Below are 24,065 nucleotides of genomic sequence, written 5' to 3'. Positions count from 1 at the left end.
GATTTCTAGCACAGTCCCCTGATGAAGCTTGTAAGAAAGTGAAATGGAGAGCCCCATTGGGAGCAATATTTAAACCTAAGTGCCTATCGCATTCTCTACAATTTATGGAGTGGGGTCTGACACAAAAAGAGACTAACATTGATAGTGTCAAGTATTAACATCAAGAGTGGAATATAATATCGAGTGTGAAATAGAGTGCCCAATATTAAATTATATATAAAAGGAGTTTCTTTGAGACTGATGAGAAAAATGGAGTCCGACAAACGTAGGCACAAATATATATTTACTTGCTGCCACAGTCTGGACATTTAAGGTCTTTTTCCTCATTATTAATTTTATTAAAATAATGTTGTGATCTCCTGTATATGAGAGTTAGTAGAACTTATAATTCTTCAGCTTTGAGTGAAATTTTGCTGAAGTTTATCCTGTGCAGATGTTCAGTGAGCATTAGTATGCAGAGCCGCCGGGGCCGGGCCCAGGACAAGGCCGCTCCCGGGCCCCCCCCCCCCCCACGAGGTCATGTCGCGTTGCCCACCCCCACCCCCACCTGAGGTCGCCGGGCCCCCCTCCACCCGCTGCCAGTGCCAGGCCCTCTGAACTAACCTGAAGCGCCTTCATCTTCGACGCAAGCAGCAGCAGCAGGGCAGACCTCTCCTTCCTTCCCTGCCCCGCCCTCGCGGATGTTACATCAGGCGAGGGCGGGACACAGGAAGGAGTGGCCTGCCCTGCTGCTGCTTGCGTCGAAGATGAAGGCGCTTCAGGTTAGTTGTGGGAGCGACGGAGAGTGGGTGGGCCAGACTGTGGTGGCGCCGGGCCCCCCGCGGAGGCCCAGGCCCGGGGACTTTTGTCCCCCCTGTCCCCCCCTCTCGGCGGCCCTGTTAGTATGTGACCATTCATGTTCTAAAAATGGGAAATTGGCCTTTTTACTGCTGTGGTAGAAAATGACCTTGGTGTGTGGGACAAGGGAGCGCTAAGACCGCTTTTTCCTGCACCTTGGTTAAAGGACCCCTAAGTTAATACAAAGAACCTGTAAAATTGACTGCACAGTTCTGAAATAGCAGAGTCTAAGGCATTGGTTTTCTGTAAATTAAGAATGGATAAAATAAATACAATTGTGCCGGCAGAAATGCCCCCCATACTTAAATATTGCCTTTAAGGGCTGAGGAAGATAAAGTCACATTATATCCCAAAAACATTTATGTGAAGGAATGAATGTATGCCAACGATCAACTTCATTTTTATAGCTTAATATTTTGTCCACTGTAAATTTAGCTCATGCCTTTTCTTTGATAGCTGAAAGTGAGTAGCATTCAGGTAACATTCAGGTTCCTAGTCCTCGGCGAGCTTACCATTTTAAATCTGTACCTGAGGCAATGGAAAGTGAAGCAAACCTGCCGAAGGTCACAAGGTGTGTAGTGGCTTCTCCATGTCAACCTTCTACTAACATCACTATGTGACTTCACCTCACTTGAGGATCTTGCCTAAGGAGTTCCATGAAACACAGAGCTGACTGCACTCAGCACGCACTTCAAGGAGCCATGCATACCCACAACATGAGTTGTTTTTCCAGGGAAATCGTGCTGTTAAAATTTACAGCCAACATGTTCCATCGAGCAGAAGCTAACTTGTCTGGTTTGTTTCTAATTGTTTAAACAGCAAATCCATTATCTAGTGATTTATCAAGGGCGCAACCTGAGATTCCTTCAGTCTGTCTCTCCCCCAGGTTGCCTGTTCTTATGCTGCTACGAAACCGGTGCTGGGCAGACTTCTATGGTCTAGGCCCTGATCATGACTGAATAGATATAGATGGGCTGGAATGTAAATTTTAAGGGGTTTCGACATTAGCTTCAGAACTTAGTACAAGAACAGTGCTGGGTAGACTTCTATGGTCTGTGCCCTGAGAATGACATTTGTCCTTGAGGACAAATCAAACTCTGGTATAGAAGTTTCACATACCATGTAAAATGAGTTTATCTTGTTGGGCAGACTGGATGGACCGTACAGGTCTTTATCTGCCGTCATTTACTATGTTACTGCCACCTTGAATTTCTGCACAACTCAGGACCCTCTGTAACATTTTAAAGGAGAACTATGGTGGTATTTCCATATATTGAAGTTAAATTTGTCTGTTTATGATACTAATTTTACAGATAATTGGTTCAGGGTTTGTTCTCAGAAGGGGTGCCACAGTTTGGGAGAGTAGAAGAGGTTGTTGGTAATTTTTTAAGTTTAGGTCTGGAAAGGACTGTTACGAATTGTTAATCGGTAACTTTAAGGTATTGCTGTTTCTTGGTGACTGTGGTGTCCCTTGCTCCTCCCAGGTGTCAGCCATCAGTTAGGAGGTGAAATGTCGCATGATTCTGCTATTTCTTAATTTCCATTTAGTTAAACTGTACAGAAACTTCTGGGAGTTGAAGGAGTGAATGAATGACTTACTGAGCTTAAAGCGAGTCAGAAGATTCCAGCCAGATCAAAAGCGAGAAACATTTTGGCAGAGATATAAAGAACTTGGGCTATTATTGAACAGGGGATGGGGCAATAGGGTCTGTCTGTAATATGTTGAAATGTTCCTATCAGGGTTTTCACATTCAGCATTGAAGGGCATGGCCAAACCTTTTCTTAAACACTGGGCACCGTTTTCTCACTATTGCACTTGTTTCCTTACTGTTTGCTTTCAGAGGTTGCTGGGTTCTGGCTATTTATTTAAACTTTCCTTTATCCTGCTGGGAAGTTAATGCCATGATATCACTAACAATTGCCTTTTCTATTCCTGGAACAAGGTCAGGATGAGGTAAGCGAACTAGCAGTTGGTGAAGGTTATATATAATTATAAACTGTTTGCAGTATTTGTATATTCAGATCTACACATTTTCTGGACTTTACATATGTGAACAGTAAAAGTCTTTTTCTAGTAGTTTTCAATAGTACCGAGTTTATCACCTGATTCCTTTTGTGTATTAGTAACTTACTCTTAGAAGTTATAGACGAACGGCATATGTAGAATCCAAGTCTGTTTCCTGAAGACAAGCAGGATGAATCGGCCGCATAAGTGGGTGATGTCATCCAGCGTTGATGCAAAGCATTTTGTGTAAACATCTGAAAAACCTAGAAGGCTTTTCCAAGCATGAACAAGACTTCCCATGCAGCCAGTGCTGCATGGGGTTCCCTCAATATATTTTTGTACTGTACCTGGTATGATTTTTTTTTTTCACTTTCCACATTTTAAAACTGTTTTCTTCTTTAGATTTTTGGGTCTCCTCAGCCTTTCCAAATACTTAGGGCCAATATTCAAAGGATTTATGCTTCTAATTTTCAAAGCTTTGCTCCTAAAGGTGGCTTCTTTGAAAAGTATTAGTGCTGAGAACCTAAATGTTGCTCAAACTCTCTTAAATTTAGGAGCATAAAAAGTGGGTAGCAATGGGCGTATTTAGGGTAGAGAGAAATGGATTATTTGCAGTGATTTTTAGTACTAGGCTTATTTAAATCTAGACAATGAATGAGTATCCTAAATTTGTAAACATAACTTTTAAGCTCTTAAATTAAGATGGGCTTGAAAGTTTGATTGAAAAAAAAGGGCTTAAATTTAGGAGCCTAAATTAGGAGCACAGCTTTTTTTGAATATCCGGGCCCTTAGTATTTTAGGTTTTTGGCACTTAGTAACCCCTCTGTTAATAAGCCGTGTTCTAATGCCGACACAGACTCTCTGTAATTTCTTACAGTACATTTCTGGCAAACCCACATATAAAATATTATAGTAATCTAAAAAAACATTAAAAAAAAGCATAAACTACTGTCAACAAAACATTGATATAAAGAAATAACTTCAGTTGTCTAATTAATCTTTATTTTTGTTTAGATTTTGCTCAGTTTTTCCTATAGTAGCTCAAGGTGAGTTATATTTAGATACATTAGGCCTTCAAAACAACAGCTGTCTGATCCTTTCCAACACCATCTCCACCCAACATAATTCCTAATATCTTAACAGACTGTTTCCGAGGTATTACTTAACCCAATGTAGGTAAAACACCCAAATCAGTTTGCAAGATATGGCCAATACCTAGGCATGTGGTTTTACTAACATTAACCACCAAACTACTTGTTTTCAACCACCCTTCCAATTCAACCAGACAATCATTTAGTTTACCTACAGCTAAATCCTTACACAGTTGTTGCTTCTCTTAGAAGGAAATATCGTCCTCTTCCTTGTCATCAAGCAGATGAAGCCATTACGTATGGGTTGTGTCCATCAACCAGCAGGGGGAGATAGAGAGCACTCAATTTTCTCAGTGCCTCATGGCCAGCTAGCTCCACTGCCTCTTCAGTAGTCTCTATCTCCCCAAGCAGGGTGGCTGCAGCTTCTTCGAGTGACATCAAAAATCTGCCTGGGGGTGGCTCCTGGCTTGCCAGTTGTTAGCCGGGGGTGTTAGAGGCTATAGCAGCTTCACTTTGAAGGCACATAGGTCAGCCCTTTCCCTGCCTTACCCATGCCCCCGTGGATGTGGACATATTAGCTTGCTTTTCCCTGTCCTTTCCCACTCAGTGGACGCTGGCACATTGGTTCGCCTTTCCCTGCCTTTCCCACTTATCTGAGCCTCCGAAGTGTTTTTATTTACCTCTTTTGCCTCTGCTTTCCTCACAGCGTTGAACAAACAAAATAAATAATTAAAGTCGCGTCGTGCTTTAGCGCAGCGATCTTGGAAAAGAGGTTTTTTTTTTTCTTGAGATTCTTCTGTAGGACCGGAGCTGTGATACTCGGTCTAGTGAGGTAAGAGTGTTTTCTGACTACTCCGGGGTGGGCCCGTGATCGGGACATTTTTGGCATGAACCGCTATTTTTGAATTTTACCGCCGTTTTCGGCGATGGCTGCAGAGACTGTAAAGCGCTGTTCTAAATGTGGCAAGCGCAAATCAGCAGCGGGGCTCTGTAATTTGTGCTGTACAGACGGTAGAGCCGGCCCGAGCATGGCGAGCGGCAATCTTTCGCGTTCTGAGCTGGCAGCGGATGCCATTTTGGATTTTCCACATGGCGCGGCCTCCGTTGCGATGGAGAGCCCTGAATCCGGGGGGGGGGGGGGGGGAGGGGAGGTCCTCTGAGTGAGGCTAATAATAGAGCTGATAGCCCTGGGCAGGATCCGGGCGGTCAGGGAGCGGTTTTCTCCCCTGATTTTGTTTTAATGCTGCATAGGGCATACATGCTTAAAAGAGCTCTTCCACAGGGATCTTCGGACACCCCCCCCCCCCCCCCCCCAGTGGATCCTGGCCTTTTGGAGTGGCTTTGCTTGTTTCTTATCCTCCTGATAAACGCAGAAGGGCTAATTCCCCTTCTGAGTGTGGCGCACCCCCCTTCCCCCCCCCTCCCCGTGGTCGGGCTATGAGGATTCTGAGGGGTCTGGCAGAACTTCTCGGGCTGAGGAGCCAGAGTTGGGTGCAGAATTGCCACAGGAGCTTGATGATCCGTCTGCGGTGAGGATTTTCCACCGCGAGGAGCTGCCAGCGCTTATTTCAGATGCCTTACAAGCCCTTTCGATTGAAGATCCTGGGAGTGGCACAGCCTCCTCGGTTAATCCTAGGATGGCTAGTACCAGAAAGCCTGCTTGAGCCTTTCCTTTGCATGACTCCATCCAAGAGCTTATTTCGGCTCAGTGGGCTGACCCCGAGGGACTTTTGAAGGTTGCCAGGGCTATGGGGCAATTATACCCTCTGAGTGAGGAACATTTGGCTCGCTTTGCAATGCCTAAAGTGGATGCCCTGGTCACGGCTGTGACAAAGAGAACTACCCTCCCTGTTGAAGGAGGTGTTGCCCTGAAGGATATTCAAGACCGCAGGCTTGATTCAGCTCTGAAGCGGTCTTTTGATTTGGCAGGTCTCACTGTTCGGGCGTCTGCATGCAGTTGTTATGCTGCTAGAGCCTGCCTGGCTTGGTTACAGCTGACGCCCTTTATGATATGGTCAGAGCTTCGGCTAAGCAAATGGCTGTAGCAGTGGCGGCTCGCCACACTCTTTTGGCTATGACATTGGGCAGTGGACATGGCCTCTAAGCAAGGTTGGTGAAGTTGCCCTTTCAAGGCCTTCTCCTGTTTGGTGAGGAGCTGGAAAACATTGTTAAAGGCCTGGGGGATTCCAAACCTCAGCGCTTGCCCGAAGATAGGCCGAAGCCTTCCTCTAAGGGTCAGGCGGTCCGCTCCTCTTACAGACCTCGCTTCCATGAAGCTAGAAGGTTCCGCCCGGGGGGGGGGGTTCTGGGTTCACTTCGCGTGCCCGCTTTCAGCAGAGAAACTCCTTTCGCTCGGACAAACGTTCCGCAGCTGCCGGTTCAAGGCCTGGAGTTCAGGGGCGACCCTCTCAATGATGGTGCGCTGGCCCCCTTCTCGTTTCCTGTCATCGGAGGAAGACTTTCCCTCTTTTTCGAGGAGTGGGCCAAAATCTCCGCAGATCAGTGGGTCTTGGACCTGATCAGAGACGGATCCCGAATAGAATTGATTGCCCCGGTGAGAGACATGTTTGTGGAGTCCCGATGCGGTTCTGCCGCCAAACGGGCGGCGGTAGAGGAGGCTTTGCACAGTCTGTCCCAGATAGGGGCTGTGACCCCAGTGCCTCCCGCCGAACAAGGTTTAGGCCGCTACTCCATTTACTTTGTGGTGCCACGAAAAGGCGGGTCTTTTCGCCCGATCCTGGACTTAAAAGAGCTAAACAAGTCCTTAAGAGTGCGGCATTTTCACATGGAAACCCTGCGCTCCGTCATTGCGGCGGTACAGCCAGGAGAGTTTCTCACGTCTCTGGACCTGAAGAAGCTTACTGCGGTTTGCGGTGTTGGGAAAACATTTCCAGTTTCAAGCCTTGCCTTTTGGCCTCGCCACAGCTCCCCGACCCTTCTCCAAGGTAATGGTGGTAGTAGCTGCCTTTCTCAGGCGAGATGGTATCCGGGTTCACCCGTACCTAGACGACTGGCTCATCAGAGCAGACTCAGAAAAAGAGAGTCATCTAGCTACAACCAAGTGGGTTCAGTCCTTCAATCTCTGGGCTGGGTCGTCAAAATGGCCAAACGTTACCTGAAACCCTCGCAATCTGTAGAATATTTGGGGGCCAGGTTCGACACAGCCTCGGGCTATGTGTTTCTTCCCGAGCAAAGGCGGTGCAAGCTTCGGAATCAGGTCCGTCTGCTCCTGAGGATGCCCCGCCCGCGAGCTTGGGACATTGTCCAGCTGTTGGGATCGATGACGGCTACCTTGGAAGTGGTACGTACCATGGGCGAGAGCGCACCTGAGACCTCTACAGTATTCTCTACTTCAACGATGGTCTCCAGTATCTCAGGATTATCAGTACAGACTTTTCTTGGCTCCCTGTGGTCCGCCTCAATATGGAGTGGTGGCTCTCGGACAGTATGTTGCGGCGGGGAATGCCGCTGGCGCTCCCCGATTTGTGCCTAGTGGTGACAGATGCCAGCCTGAAGGGCTGGGGCGCACATTGCCAGGGGAAGCATGCCCAGGGTCTGTGGACGCCCGACGAGTCGGAGTGGTCTATCAACCGCCTGGAGTTGAAAGCGGTGTTTCTGGCTCTTCTGGCCTTTCAAGTGATCCTGGAAGGATTGGCTGTCCGAGTGATGTCGGACAACACGACAGCAGTGGCCTACATAAATCGACAAGGCGACACTCAGTGCAGAGCTCTAGCCACGCAGGCCGAACAAATTTGCCACTGGGCCGAGCTGTATCTACAGTCCCTTTCAGCAGCTCACATTGCAGGTCAGAGCAACGTGCAAGCCGACTATCTAAGCAGGCATCAGATCGATCCAGTGGAGTGGGAACTAGCAGACGATGTATTCCTGCAGATATGTGCCAAATGGGCAAGCCAGTGATGGATCTTATGGCGACCAGTTCCAATGCCAAAGTCCCGTGCTTCTTCAGCAGACGGAGGGATCCTCGCTCTGCCGGGTTGGATGCCTTGGCTCAACCCTGGCCCCTGGGCTTGCTGTATGTCTTCCCTCTGTGGCCCTTGATAGGGCGAGTGCTCCTGCGGATTCGGCTGCATTCAGGAGAAGTGGTGTTCATTGCCCGGATTGGCCTAGGAGGCCTAGGTATGTGGACCTCCGACAGATGCTGTTGGAGGCTCCCTTTCCCTTACCTCTGGTTCCACACCTGTTGTCACAGGGTCCGGTGGCCATGGAGGACGCCTGCCACTTTGGTCTTATGGCATGGCGATTGAGAGGGCGCAATTGAGAGAGGCTACTCAATAAGGTAATTTCCACTCTCCTGCAGGCCCGTAAGCGCTCCACTTCCGTGGCTTATGCCAGGATTTGGCACCAGTTTGAAGACTGGTGTGTTTCAAGAGCGCTTTCTCCATTGCGGGCTCCTGTTCTCGCCGATTCTGGACTTTTTGCAGGATGGTGTACACAAAGGCTTGGCCTATAATTCCCTGCGGGTGCAAGTGGCAGCATTGGCCTCCCTGCATGGCAAGGTTGAAGGTGTGTCCTTAGCTGCTCATCCAGATGTGGCACGGTTTCTTAGAGGGGGTGCTTCGGCTCCGTCCTCCCGTGCGGGCACCTTGTCCAGCTTGGAACCTGGGGTTAGTATTGAAGGCCCTTCAGGGGGCTCCCTTTGAACCGCTTTGGCGTGCTTCAGAGAAAGATTGACACTGAAGGCCGTCTTTTTAGTGGCCATTACTTCGGCGAGACGGATGTCAGAGCTCCAGGCGCTGTCCTGTAGAGACCCTTTTCTGCAATTCTCAGAGTCAGGGGTCACGGTTCGGACCGTGTCTTCCTTCATGCCTAAGATGGTTTCAGCGTTTCACCTAAACCAGCCTGTTTTTCTTCCCTCCTTTGTTGAGGAGGAGTTTCCAGATTCATTTGGGCAGTTGCACCTTTTGGATGTGCGCAGGACTCTGTTGCAGTATTACAAATTCTTTCAGGACCTCTGATCATCTTTTTGTGCTGTTTGCAGGTCCTCGCAGAGGGTCTTCAGCGTCTAAAGCCACTATTGCCCGTTGGCTCAAGAAGCTATCTTTTCAGCATATCTGCTGTCTGGCCGGGCTCCACCTGAAGCCTTTAAGGCACATTCCACAAGAGCGATTTCCTCTTACTGGGCGGAAACTGGAGCACTATCTCTTCATGAAATTTGCAGTGCTGCAACATGGGCTTCTAAGCTCTCTTTCGCCCGATGTTACAGGCTGGATGTGGCTGCCAGGAGGGATGCGCGTTTTGGAGCACAGGTGCTGGCGCGTGGTGTGCCTTGTTCCCTTGTTCCCACCCTATTTAGGGATTGCTTTGTTACATCCCATACGTAATGGCTTCATCTGCTTGATGACAAGGAAGGGAAAATTAGGTTCTTACCATGATAATTTTCTTTCCTTTAGTCATAGCAGATGAAGCCATGAGCCCTCCTGTATGATTGTCTGTATTGCAGTGATTCTGATTTTAGGTGCTGTTCTTGTTTCCTGAAGTTATATTCCTTCCTTGGGGAGTCGGAAAACAGTCTTCAGGATTCTGTTACAGTTATAGGAGGATGAGTTCATTCCCTCCAGTTCATGTTTTGGGAGGATGAGTTTATTCCCTCCAGGAGGATGCAAGTATTCCCTTCTTTTTTGAGTTCATGCCCTTGTTAAGGGGCCATCGTTCGCTGTGAGGAAGTTCATGTTATTCCCATTGCGGTTTGCCATACTGCTTTGGAAGCTTCAAATACTGAAGAGGCAGTGGAGCTAGCTGGCCATGAGGCACTGAGAAAAGTTGAGTGCTCTCTATCTCCCCCTGCTGTTGATGGACACAGCCCATACGTAATGGCTTCATCTGCTATGACTAAAGGAAAGAAAATTATCATGGTAAGAAACCTAATTTTACCATAAATAAAAATGTCTATATTGTTTCTTCGTACTAAGTCCTCCAAAGGTTGAAGATGAACAGTTTTAGTGATAGGAGTGATCCCTGGTGTCATCCCATTTCCACAAAAATTTCTGAGACTAACTACCTTATACCAGACATTAAAAGGAATTGACAAAATCCACCTATCTGTTCCTTACAGCCCTAACTTTATAAATCACTGCAAAAGAATAGAGGGCTCTACTCAGTTCCAACACTGACAATAAATCTAAAGTCACATGGAGAAACAGAATGTTCTTATCCATCCTATAAATATAATTCATCATTGATGTCAAAATAGTCTCCATACCACTATCTTAGGCCTGCCTATGCATATCATACAATGATATTCCTCTAGGAACTCACTAGTTTATAAAGCTGCCACTTTTTCTAATATTTTGGCTAAAAACTGCAAATTTGGACTAGGATAGAAATTTGTTGGAATATTCTTATTCTATCCTTCCTTCTTCAGAATTGGAAAGACCATGGCCTCTCGCAACCGAACAGGCTGCAAGCCTTGTGATAAAGATACATTAATGATTTTTAATATCCATGATAACATAAGAGTTGGAACACATTTCAATAAATCTACTAAACAGGATCCAGTGAACAGAAAGTTACATGAACTGATTTTAATAATTTTGTTCACTCTCCTAAAGTTAATAAGTGGAATTCTAAAAACTTTTTATTCATTGCTGCTGTCTCTTCTCCTAACGAGTCATGCTTGTTAGTTAATTTAGGCCCCCTTTTTATCCAGGCTTGCTAGTGGCTGCCGATGCAGGAATGCCAACAAAGCCCACAGAACCTGATATTCCAAGTGATTTTAGATGGTTAAGAAAAATGGAATGATTTACCAGATCAAAGGCTGCAGTCAATCTAGTGAAAGAAGAACTTCCATTCCTGAGTCGAGAGTTTGATGGATGAAATCAGTGATTGCAAAAAAAATGCACTCAGAAACCAGGTTGACACAGATGTAAAGCATTAGTGTTCTCCAAAAAATGTCGGTTGTTGGACAACTGCCTTCTCTGTAACTTTAGACGCAAATAGTAACTGAGATAAAGGACAGTAATTTAACCTAGAATCTTTTAAATATGGATATTGTAACACCTAGGATCAGAAAACACCTATCAAAATACAATTTAAAAACTCCCAACACCAAAAAGTCCTCAATTCCCTCTCTAACTGCTAAATAGTTGCTAATAAAACTTTAGTAATCATTGCAGAGATCCCAAGAGGAATATCAAACATATAAACAGCAAGTGACCGTACTCACTAGCAACATGCGCAGTACAGACTTCCCTCTCTGTCCCGTCCTCGCGTCAAGACGTCATGATGTCAGAGGCGGAACAAAGAGAGAACGGAGTTGAATTGTCGGACGCCGCCGCTGCCTCCTGGAAGGAACATCGCACGAAACAGCCGTTCCCGCCCCCCTCCGTGCCTCTCACCTCCGTGTGGAAGCGCTGCAGGCAGCAGGTGAGAGGCGCTGGCAGGTCAGTGCAGGGGGGAGGGAGCGGCGGCGAGGAGGGTAGCTGGAAATCTCGCCGTTTTTACGGCTTAACGGCTAGTACGATAATAAATACACAAAGTGTGGTTAGGCCCAACAATTAATAAGCCATCTATTCCTATAGACAATCCTAAAACTATCATTTGTTATGCTAAGATGGCATTTTGATATGACATCTAAATCTGACGATTTGGGATGTTTTATGAAAAATGTCCAAAATCGAGTGGCGAATAGAGCGATTTTCCAACCAGAAAAATGACTGTTTTTTTTTTGTTTTGAAAATCGCCATTTTCTAGATGTTTTTGTGCTCAGTGCATCTTTCTTTAGGTACCGTTTTTTTTTTTTTTTTTGGGGGGGGGGGGGAAGTCCTAGGGAAAAATGCACAAAAACAAGCCATTGGGATGTCTGGGGGCCAGCATTTTTAGTAGACTGACCAAACAGGCATCCCAGCAGAGTAGTGGGGCAGCCTAGGGGACACTGCAGTGCTCTTCACATAAAAGGTCCCAGGTACAACTTTCACTCTAACCCCTTATATATTGTGAGCCCTCCAGGAACAGAAATAAACAACTGTACCTCACTGTGCACTACTACAATAACCCTCAAGTCTGTAGGTGCCACCTATATGTAGGTATAGCAGGTATTTAGTGGTTTTTAGAAGGCTTTACACTTTCATCACAAGTGTACCAGTTAGGGTAGAATATGGCCCTGGTCCCCTTCTCTGAAGTCCAGTGCACGGACCATAGTCTACTCCTGGGACCAACTTGCTGCGCTAATAGGAATGGCCATCATATCTGAAGCTGTCATAGAGCCTGGTATGTACTGTCACTGTCACATCTTTGGGGGGGGGGGGGGGGGGAGAGGGGGGGGTCAGTGACCACTGGGGATTATGTGGGGTTCCAAAAAATATTTTTACTTTTTAGCATGTGGGTAGTGTGCGCCAATCCCCAAATTACCATGGGACACCTTAGCACACCCCCATGGTAAGGCATTTTTTGCTACAGTAAGCACGTGTTGTTGCTTACCATAGCTTGGTAAATGGGCCCCTTACAGTTTCTTACCATGGATTGGTATTATCTTGCCGAAGGCGAAACTGAGTGTTGGTGACCAGAGGTAAATAGGAAACCAGGATGAACAAACTTTCCTATCTTGCCTGACCTGGTTACCCATACTCTGCATTTCTTCTCGACCCAAATTTTAGGGGAGAGAGAGAGCGCTTACTGCTGACAGGTTTGTTCTGTATGATCTACGGAGAATGATACATGAAACAGTCATTATTGGACCATCTAGGGGATGTTTTCTACTCGTGCCATTAAACTGAATTGCCTGTTTCATCATATCCTCATATTTTAACTTCTGGTAATGGCTGAGCCTGAGGGAGGAAATCTCTTGGTGTCGAAATCTCTCATTCTGGCCTGGAAGCAAACATACAAAACAAAGATGTTATTCTTGTGCAGTTGCCTCTTCTTTTGGTTCCTAGTCAGATGTAGTATCTTTGCCTTGTGCTCATTGCATGTTTTTTTCCAAATATGGAAAAAACCCCCCACCAAGCTTGAGAAAGATACAGAAATAATCCCAGTTTTGTGCGCTGCCATTCAGATGACTAGAACTTTTAAGAACACCTTGATATATTACTTTATATATTATACCTTTATGAGCTGAAGAGGGAAGATTTGTGGTACAACACTGTATTAGGGCACTAGTCGTAAACCTTGAATGAGATCACAGCTAGCATACCCTGGCTAAAGAGAGGTTCATTCCGATAGCAGTTAGGCATGTAACATATAATGTCTTACTGTTCTACTCCTTTTGAATTGTTTAATATTTGCCAGTGCTACTGGGAGGAGCTGGGATAGGCGCAGATTGGTTTGTGGATGATTTATATATTTTTGTTTCCTGGCATGCTGTGTGGCTTTTCACATTGGAGCAGGCTAGAACACTGTTGGCCAGGTCAAGGGGCTCGTGGGTAGGTGGGAGAGGAGGGAGGAAAGATGCGATTCAGAATGCAACGTAACTCTGCACGGTTATAGGCATTGCTGTGGTGGATTACAATGAAGCATATGAAAGTGTTGCACCAGCAGGGAAAAGGAGTGTCTTTTAGGCAGATGCCTGAGGAATGACAGTTTTGGGAGAGGAAAGAGCACAATGCGGTGGGGTGGAATATGGTACAGGAATAAAGATAAGAAAGAAAGAAAGGATTCACTCTCCTGTGTGTGCCAGGAATTTGTACAGTGGGGCATCCCCCAACAGTAGCTGCTGGTGGGCTCTAAAGTGCGATGGTTGTTTTAAATGGTCAACTGTTTAAAAAATATTTACATTACTTAGTCATGGTATGTGCACAACAAACCCTTATAAAGAGTACCTGTTGGGAGGACCTTGCTGTCATATAGGCAGTGCTCCTTGTTACTAATTATCCCCTGTTCCTGCTCTCTATTGCATATTGAATGCTTGGAATCCTCAGTATGTCTAGTAGCGCTATAGAAATAATTAGTAGTAGTATGTCTTGCATCTTTTTGCCTTCCCATTGTATAGACTGTGAAAATAATCTGTAGTAGGCCTCTCAATTTAGAAAAGTTGGTTGAGTCCTGCTAGAACAAAATTTCATGGCTGTAATAAATACTAAGGTCACAGTGAAGGAGAAAAAGTACCTTTAAAACAAAGGACATCCTGTGGTTAAAACTTGTGCTTGCTTGTTCAGTTTACTTCCAGATCATAACCTGATTTTCTTCCTCACAGATGGAAACTGCATTTGTATCTGCTGCCAAACCAAAAGTATCTCACTTGAAACATCTTTTTATATCTGAGGTAAAGTGCTCATATCATCTTTGCATTTCTTGTATTGAAGTCTTGGTCTTTTTAAAAGAAATCTATTTCTGGTGTTTTCTATGAGCTTTCTAAGGGGTTTTAGAGCAGGGAGTCAGATTCACAACCTGCAATAATGTCTTTTTCACTGTATCTTTTAGTGTTGATGGCATCTTCACTGGAAGTTCATGCCCTTTCCCAATTTTTGTTTTCATGCAGGTTATGTAGAAATGTCTAGCTAGAGGACGGTGCATATAGGAAACATCCTCCCTTCCAGTCATCATTACAAACTGGAGCTACGTAGGTGTGTACCTTTTTGTATGGATGTTAGTGCATCAGTCTGTGTAGGTGACTGGCTGCGAAGGGAGCAGCACATAGGTGTGTTGTGGAGGATAGAGAAGGCATTCTCTTTTGTGGGGTCAAGGAGGTAAGGGAGGATAGTGTCCTGTTGAGAGGAAAGATAATGGGTTGAAAGCTGTAGAGTTGTCTTGTGTGATGGAGTGGAAGGAGACGTGTGTACCTATGAAAGAGATCATATTGAAACATTGAAAAGTGAAGGCAAGGGAGGATAGTGTCCTGTTGAGGAGAGGAAAGATAATGGGTTGAAAGCTGTAGAGTTGTCTTATGTGATGGGAGTGGAAGGAGACGTGTGGTACCTATGAAGAGATCATATTGAACATTGAAAAGTGAAGGCAGATAAACAGAGTTCTTTTCTGTGTGGGATGAAAGATGTAGTGTGTGTGGTCTTGTCTATGCGTTGAAAGAAGAGTGGGTGATCTTGTCTGTGGTTTACAGAGCATAGAGGGTAATATTGTGTGTGTGGTGTGTGTTTGCATTGTGTTGAGGGTGTAAGAGGAGAACATGGTCTTACGAATTTGGGGTTTAAGGTATAATGACTGCTTTTTGCTTGTGTGGATTTGTGATGGTACAGAGTGGCCTTATGTGTGGTGTGGAAAGAAGGGGGTGATCTTTGTGGTGGAGAAGAGGGTGGTCTTATGAGTATATGGAGAGAAAAGGAAGACTGTGTCTCATGTCTGTCTAGGCATGGGTGGGAGAGAGTAGGCTCATCTGTGTGGCAAGAGGCAAGCCATGTGAGGGGTATAAACTTATTGCATTTTATATGATTTTTTTTAAAAGCTGGAAACCGTTTTGAGTGTACTAGAAAAGAAAACTATAAGATGATACCTGGAATAATTACTGCTGAATTGAAAAGGGGAGTTGCAGAGAAAGAAGAAACAGAAAATTATGAGTTTCTCTTCTATAGACAGTTAATCCTGTCTTCATTGTTTCACCACCTCTTCTTTTCTGATGGTCCAGGTATCTGTAAAGGGAAGATGTTGTGGATAACGGTGATGAGAATGGAGCTAGGAGGACTAGGGAGCCGTCTGGCTCCTCGCTCCTGCCCTTGCTGCCCTCTCCTGTATCACTGCGCTCACGGTCCTCCTCTGCCACAGATCACCACCACCACATAGAAATGGCACGGGAGCGTTCAAAAACTGGTCACGTCTTTCTACAATCCAGTCCAGCATGACCTCGCTGCTGAGAAGGTAGAGGATCATGAGTCTTGTCCGTTTGTCCTAAGATCCTGTTTGTTAAATCTGTGTGAAAATACAAAATCTCTTAAGGAACCATTGAGTGTGAATAATTTAAGAAGAGTCAGATGGGAAAGATATTGCACACAACTGTTTTTCTGATGAAAGCTGAATGGTAAAAGGAAGCTCTGAATGATGTTCTTTTCCTGATGAAAAATAGGTAGGAATGAGAGGGTCCACATATGATTACAGTGAGAACCTGATAGGAAGGTGTTGCAGTGGTCCTTTATAAAATGGCTATGAGATAAGCCTTGGAAGTCTGCCACGAAGCCGGCTAGGTGAGATTATCTCACCTAGCCAGCTTTGTGGCATACTTCCAAGGGTGAAGAATCAGATTCCTCTGTGGAGACACAAGCTGAAGCCTCAGTGAGTCGCAGTTCAGGAATAAAGTCCAAGGTCTGTATTCTGGATACAGATGGCACAGTTTTTCGGGAATGCCGTGTATTGTAGCTGAATTAACCTTGTCAGATTGTTGCAAGGTATGCAGAACACTGGTGTAGGAAATCAGTTTCTTGCTCTCGAGCCTTCTATCCTCCAGCAAGTCTTCTACTCTTCTCCTTCTATTCCTTTCTTCAGTCCAACATTGGCATCTTTCTAGGTCAGATGACACCTGTGAACCAATCACAGACGGTGCAATTCTGTTCAGCAGAATTCATGGTCATGAAGAGAGGCTTTGTAATTTGCAAAGAAACTGTTATCAGTTGAGGAAACCTCCCTCTTTAATTCTCATTAAAACTTGTAGCTATGGTCTCTGTGAAGTACGCTCCTCCGCTTTTCCCAGGAGATAACTGGAGGCTAGTTTGCAGGAAACAATGTGTCCTTGGATGAAGTCATCATGGTTTGCCCAGCAGTAATTTCCTTTGTTAAAAGCTGGTTTCTGATGGTTCATGCTCAGGCTCTAGAATCATATTGTTATAACAGAATGGTTCAGGCTTGTATGGGCCCCAGACCAGCAAAGGTGAGATCATAGGTAAATACTCCTACAGGACTACTGGGGCTCTCCCTGGTGGTCTGCTGGTACCCGGGTGACAGTTGATTCCCTTGTGGCCACCCGGTACTGCGCTGGGATCCAAAATAGCTGCTTTCCTTAGTGCAGGCAGCAGATGAATCCATCACCTGATGGGTTGTATCCATCTACCAGCAGGTGAAGATAGAGATCACTGACTTCAGTGAGTGGTATTGGACAACCAGCCCCTCTGCTTGTTAGTATATCTCTATTTCCAGCAGGTGATGGACATGTCCTGACCAGCTCCTGGATTCAGCTCCTTGGGACTCCTCCTGGTCTAGTTTGGGCTAGCCAGTTGAGTGTAGGGGCGTTTGGCTTCTGTGCCAGCCTTAGGGGAATACTTTCTTGGGGGTCCTTGCCTCACCCTGTGGCCTATTTAGCCTCCCTGCCTGATAGCTGTCTCCTTCCTCACCAGTTAAAAAAAAAAAAAAAGGATTTTAGAGAAACAGCTTCAGGATTTGTTCTCTAGCCTTGCCTGTTAAAAAAAAAAAAAAAAAAAAAAAGGCAAAGGAAAGAACCGAAGTAGAGACAACACAGTCAGCCAGATTCAGCTTTTGCTACTGGCAGTTAGAACTCAGGCTTGCTGTTGTTGGGAGGTCCGTTTTTTGCCTGCGGGGTGAGTAACAAAAATTTATTTCCCGGCGGGGAACGCCGGTTATGGCCGCGGAGTTAGTGAACTGTTGCTCCCGCTGCGGTAAAAAGAGATCTGCAGCGGGAGTGTGTGTAGCAGGCTGCGCTAAGCTTTTGCCGGCGGTTTGGAGCCTTTACCCGTGGCGGATTCGAACGCGCCATTTTGCCTCCTCCTGAGTCGGCTCCTGCCAGTCAGCTGATGGCGGTTTTGGGAGCCTTTACCCATGGCGGATTCGAACCATTTGCCTTCCGCATTGGTTCGTCTGTCAGGGTATCTGTTTTAGTGCCTGTGGATTCAGAGGTTGCGTTTTCCCCAGAATTTATTCTGTTGTTGCACCAGGCTTTTCTGTTAAAGAAGTCTCCTTATCAGCAGGCTTCCCAGAGCCTCTTGCAGCCTTTGATTTCTCCTTTGCCAGATCAGGATCAGTTTATGTCTGCTGCTCCTGATGCTTCTAAAAGAAGGAGAATTTCCTCTTTTTCTGAGGGTGCATCCTTGGGTCAGGGGACTCCCTTACCTTCTTTGGCTGGACTATCAGGGGATTCTCTTCGCCCCTCTAGGGCTGATGATTTGAGGAAGGGAATGTCAAGCAGGAAGATCCGGATGACCCTACTGTGGTACGGATTTTCCATAAGGAAGAGCTTCCTTCCTTGATTTCTAATGCCTTGGCAGCTTTGGATATTTCAGATCCAGAGCCTCAGGTTTCCTCAGTCAATCTTAAGATGACCAGTACTAGAAAGCCTTCTAAGGCTTTCCCTGTGCACCAAGCTATTCAACAGCTGATTTTGGCTCAGCAGTCTGATCCTGAGGGGACTTTCAAAGTTGCCAAAGCCATGTCGTGTCTTTATCCTGTGGTTTCGGATCAAGCAGAAAAATATTGTCTTCCTACTGTGGATGCTTTGGTAACGGCAGTTACCAAAAAGACTACTCTCCCTGTGCAAGGTGGAGTAGTGCTCAAGGACATGCAAGATTGAGGCCTCTCTGAAATGTTCGTTTGAAGTTTCAGCCTTGGCTCTGCATGGCGTCTATTTGTAGTTCGTATTCGGCTAGAGTGTGTCTTAGTTGGCTTCATCAGGCACAGGGGCAGGAACAGGATGATTGGTCTCGGTTTTGAATCTGTTTCTGCTTTGCTGGAATCAGGCTTAGCTTACTTAGTTGATTCCCTCTGTGACCTAGTTCGTTCTTCTCCTAAGCTTATGGCCCTGTCTGTTTCTTCTCGTTGTTAGTTGTGGTTGTGCCATTGGGCGGCAGATTTGGCCTCTAAGCAGAGACTCAGCTTCCTTTCCGAGGCAAGCTTCTCTTTGGAGAAGACTTAGAAAGAATTGTCAAGGATTTAGGTGACTCTAAAGGTCAACGCCTTCCTGAAGTCAGGATTCGGCAGACGCAGAGGGCTTCTGCGGCTTCTTTTTCTCATCCTCGTTTCCGAGAAGTGCTAATTCTGCGCCTAATTTTCAGTGCAACCGTTTTCAGCAGCGGGCTTCTTTTCGGAATTCTACAGCCTCCGGCTCTTGTCCTGGAGTTTCAGGACGTCCTTCGCAATGATGGGGCGCAGGTCCACTCTTCTATTCCCAAAATTGGTGGTCGCCTGACCTCTTTTTATGGTGTGGGCCAACATTACTTCAGACCAATGGGTGCTGGACATTATCAAAGAAGGGTACAAGCGGGAGTTTTTCTTCGCCCGTAGGCAATTCTTTTTTGGAATCCCGCTGTGGCTCTGCCACCAAGAGGGTAGCTGTCGAGACTACTGTGCGATCACTCGTGGAGCTCGGGGCAGTGGTGCTTCACTTCCCGAAATTCGGAAGGGCCACTATGCCATTTATTTCATGGTGCCTCAAAAAGGAGGTTCCTTTCGGCCCATTCTAGATCTCCAAAAGTTAAATCAGTTTTTTCTGAGTTCAGCATTTTCACATGGAAACTTTGCGATCCGTGGTGGCTGCTGTTCAGCCAGGAGAGTTTCTCACTGCTCTAGACCTCAAGGAGGCTTATCGTCATATTCCCATTTGGCAGCCACATCAGTGTTTTCTACGTTTTGCCGTTCTGGGGCATCACTTTCAATTTCGGGGCGCTCCCCTTTGGTCTTGCTACTGCTCTTCGGACATTCTCAAAGGTCATGGTGGTGGTGGCAGCGTTTCTGCGGAGGGAAGGAATCAGAGTTCATCCTTATCTCGACGACTGGTTGATTCGGGCGGACTTGCCTCTAGAGAGTTGTCGGGTGTCCGACCAGGTCATTTCTCTGTTACAGTCGTTGGGTTGGGTGGTCAACTTGCCCAAGAGTCATCTGGTTCCATCTCAGCAGTTAATTTACCTGGGAGTTCGATTCGACACTGCGAGGGAGCGAGTTTCCTTCCAGAGGAGCGGGTCCTCAAGCTCCAGGCTCAGATTTCCCATCTTTCTCAGGTACCCAGTCCTCGAGCATGGAACTATGTGCAAGTCCTAGGTTCCATGGCAGCGACCTTAGAAGTGGTGCCTTGGGCTGGAGCTCACATGAGGCCTCTTCAGTCGTCGCTTCTAAGCAGATGGTCTCCAGTCTCCCAGGATTATCAACGCAGACTTCCTTGGGTCGCCATGGCGAAGCGCAGCCTGTCCTGGTGGCTTCACGGTCCCCACTTGCAGAGAGGAATTTTCTCTTGCAATTCCACAGTGGATGGTTCTTGTTACAGACGCCAGCCTTTTGGGATGGGGAGCTCTTTGTCTCCATCGGTATGCCCAAGGAACTTGGTCAGCGACTGAAGCCACTTGGCCGATCAGTCGTCTCGTGCTCAGAGTGGTGTTCAGTGCCCTCATTCAGTTTCAGTCTCTATTAGAAGGGAAAGAGGTACGTGTTTTTTCTGACAACATGACGGCAGTCACTTATATTAATCATCAGGGCGGCACGTGGAGTTCAGCCCTGGCATCGGAAGTGAGTTGGCTCCTTTGGAGGGCGGAACTTCATCTGGAATCCCTGTCGGCGGCTTTCATTATGGGATCAACAATGTGCAGGCGGACTTTCTCAGTCGCCACACCTTAGACCCGGCCGAGTGGGAGTTGTCATCGGAGGTGTTTCAATTGATCTGTCAGAAGTGGGGAAGTCTGGCAATGGACCCTCATGGCGAACCAGAGCAACGCCAAGGTACCTGTATTCTTGAGCAGAAGAAAGGAGCCAAAGTCGGCAGGTCTAGACGCTGTTCTTCAGCCGTGGCCAGTAAACGTTCTTCTATGTGTTCCCTCCCTGGCCCTTGATAGGGCAAGTTCTTCTCAAATTGCTCGACACCCGGGTCGTGTCATTCTGGTGGCTCCGGATTGGCCTTAGTGGCCCTGGTATACGGATCTAGTCCGTCTTCTAGTGGAGTCGCCCTTTCGGCTGCCGGTCTGGATCAGTGTTCTTCATCAGGGTCCAGTAAATATGGAAGATCCCTCCCACTTTGGTCTTACGGCCTGGCTATTGAGAGGTCACGTTTGAGGAAGAAAGGATATTCAGATGTAGTTATAGCTACTCTTTTGCAGGCTCGTAAGAGATCTACTTCGACTGCGTACACCCGAGTTTGGCGTACGTTTGTGGCCTGGTGTGGTGCCCGCGTGTGGTCGTCTTGTCATGCTTCGCTGCCTCACCTGTTGGATTTTCTGCAGGCGGCTTACAAAAGGGTTTGGCCTATAACTCTCTTCGGGTTCAGGTAGCAGCCCTAGCGTGTTTTCGGGGAAGAGTGTTGGGATCCCCTTTGGCGGCGCATCCCGACGTAGTCAGGTTTTTACTGGGGGCACTTCATCTTCGTCCTCCTTTACAGCGCCCTTACCCGTCATGGAGTCTTAATCTGGTTCTTAAAGCATTGCAGACTTCTCCTTTTGACCCATTACTTGAGGCTTCGGAAAAAGATCTCACCCTCAAGACTGTATTTTTGGTGGCTATTGTTTCAGCACATAGAATCTCTGAGATTCAAGGCCTTTTTTGTCGCGATTCCTTTTTGCAGTTCTCGGAAGTGGGGTTCACGTTGCGCACAGTTCCTTCCTTTTTACCGAAGGTGATTTCAACTTTTCATCAGCCGCTGGTTCTTCCTTCTTTTCGGAAAGAGGATTTTCCTTTTCGCAGTCTTCATCTTTTGGATGTACGCCGTGTCCTCTTTCGCTATTTATTTATTTATTTATTGCATTTGTATTTCACATTATTCCACCTCTTTGCAGGCTCAATGTGGCTTACATATATAGTGGATAGTGGAAATGAGAGGAGAGTTGACATTAGTGTTACAGAAGTATTTGGGTTGCATGGTAATGGAAAATATGATAAAGATATAATATGAGGCGCTTTTAAACAATGCTTGCTAGATATATGTGGGGATTCATATGTTTAGTCATTGTGGTATGTCTTGTCGAAAAGATGGGTCTTCAGCAGTTTTCGGAAGTTGGTCAGTTCATGAGGTCGCTTTAGGTTACGTGGCAATGCATTCCAGATTTGCGTGCTCATATAGGAAAAGGTTGATGCGTGCATTAGTTTATATTTTAGGCCTTTGCAGTTTGGGAAGTGAAGACTAAGGAATGTGCGAGATGATCTTTTGGCATTCCTGGGTGGTAGGTCAATCATGTCAGACATGTAAGCTGGGGCTTCGCCGTGGATGATTTTATGTACTAGGGTACATACTTTAAACGTGATGCGTTCTTTGAGTGGTAACCAGTGTAGTTTCTCTCGTAGGGGTTTTGCAGTTTCGTATTTTGGTTTTCCGAATATAAGTCTGGCTGCTGTGTTCTGGGCTGTTTGGAGTTTTTTGCTCTTTGCAGCCAGCGTATAGTGAGTTGCAGTAGTCTAGGTGACTGAGTACTAATGATTGTACCAGATTCCGGAAAACGGTTCTTGGGAAGAATGGTTTTACTCTTTTTAGCTTCCACATTGAATGGAACATCTTTTTGGTCGTAATTTTCGCGTGAGTCTCAAGTGTTAGGTGCCGGTCAATGGTGACTCCAGAATTTTCAGATTTGGCGATGTCGAATGACTTCCGTCAGACAGACCACTTATTCGTGCTTTTCTCAGGTTCTCGTCGTGGTCAGGCTGCTTCCAAACTGACTATTTCGAGGTGGATTAAAGAGACTATTCTTCTACGTATTTATTGGCTGGTCGAGTCACGCCGGAAACCCTTGCGTGCTCATTCCACTAGGGCGCAATCTACCTAGTGGGCGGAGTCTTCAGTTTTGACCTTGCAGGAGATTTGTCGGGCGGCTACTTGGGCTTCTGTACACTCTTTTTCCAAGCATTATAGAATGGATGTGGCAGCCAGATCTGATGCTTCTTTTGGTGCAGCAGTTTTGGCTAGAGGGGCGACGGTGTCCCTCCCTGTTTAGAGACTGCTTTGGTACATCCCACCAGTTAATGGATTCATCTGCTGCCTGTGCTAAGGAAGGTAAAATTATGTTCTTACCTGATAATTTTCTTCCCTTAGCTGCAGCAGATGATCCAGCATCCCTCCCTAGCTTACCGTCGTCTTTTGAGTTCTTTTTAATCTGTCAGTTGTTGTTCTGATTGTTATGCTTCTTGCAGTTTAATACACGAAGTTCTACATTTGGACAGAGTTGTATTTTCAATTATAGTACTATTGTTCTGTTGAGATTTTCTTTCTGGTGAGGAAGGTTTTTTTTCCTATTCATGGGAGTTGCTTTGCTTTGAGATGACATATATACTATCGAGCAGAGGGGCTGGTTGTCCAATACCACCACTCACTGAAGTCCGTGATCTCTATCTCCACCTGCTGGTAGATGGATACAACCCACCAGTTGATGGATTCATCTGCTGCAGCTAAAGGAAAGAAAATTATCAGGTAAGACATAATTTTACCGTAACTCATAGCTGTCATCTTACGTTACTGCAGTAGTACTATGAAATGGCTGCTTTCCTTGTCATCAGTACCAGACCAATGGGTTATGTCCATACATCAACATAAGGAGACAGAGAAAATAGTTCCAGGTACTTTGCCCTTAAAGGGTATCTTGCAACCTGGAATTTAAATATTTTCTCTGTTTCCTAGTGGATGGTGACTGGACATACAGTTTCTCTTGAGGATGACTGGCTAGCTCCTGCCTCAGCTCTGCTGGGGATGGTTGAGCAAGGGATATACTGGAACCCAGTCTGGAGTTCTTTTAGGATGATACCCAGTGTCCCTGGGTACTTCATCTCCAGCTAAGGGATACTTGGTACTACTGGTTCTCTCCTCTACCCTCTCTCGCTTGAGGCTCGGCAGACATAAATGTGACAAGATGCAAGATGGTATTGGCTCCTGGGCAAATAACGTCTCTTTATTTTAGCTGGCAATGTCACTTGTGACATGCTGTTTTCAGCTGTGGTGAGGTAAGCTGTTTTCTTATTGTTTCTGTTTCCACAAAAAAACAGTGAGGAGAATTTCCATGTCTTTTCTCAGATTCTCTGATTTTCCGAATGTTTTGCTGCTTTCAGGAGGTTGGTAGTCAGTTGGGAATGTTTGTGCTTTGGTTTTTGGCAGGCTTTCCTGTGTTGGTGGCAGGACTCTGCTTCGCTTATGCTAGTCAGCTGTGCTCATTACTTGTTCGTGTTTTCTGGCGGCATTTGTTTTATGTTTGCGACATACTTTGTCCCGACAGGACCTTGGTTTCCTGCACCCTCCTGGGCTGGCCGCCAGGTCTGTTTGACTTCGCTCTCTGTGGGGCTGCTGATGGCGCTGCTGTTGCTGCTTCAGGCCTTCATGGCTCACTGTTGTTGGC

At 46.2% G+C, this 24,065-nt stretch overlaps 1 protein-coding gene across 1 annotated transcript in view; it reads left to right on the top strand.

Annotated features, from left to right (window-relative positions):
- Positions 1-24,065, top strand: part of LOC115474420 (3-methyl-2-oxobutanoate dehydrogenase [lipoamide] kinase, mitochondrial-like) — a 171,084-nt gene that overhangs the window by 23,007 nt on the left and 124,012 nt on the right. Inside the window, 5 exon segments of the mRNA XM_030209872.1 lie at positions 14,081-14,149; positions 14,366-14,450; positions 15,464-15,528; positions 15,531-15,644; positions 15,646-15,693. Coding sequence (XP_030065732.1) covers positions 15,481-15,528; positions 15,531-15,644; positions 15,646-15,693 — 210 coding nt within the window. The 5' untranslated portion in view covers positions 14,081-14,149; positions 14,366-14,450; positions 15,464-15,480.

Source organism: Microcaecilia unicolor, chromosome 7 (assembly GCF_901765095.1).
Source record: "Microcaecilia unicolor chromosome 7, aMicUni1.1, whole genome shotgun sequence".
NCBI lineage: Eukaryota > Metazoa > Chordata > Amphibia > Gymnophiona > Siphonopidae > Microcaecilia > Microcaecilia unicolor.
Note: the sequence above shows the minus strand (reverse complement) of the source record. Positions and strands in the feature narration are given on the sequence as shown.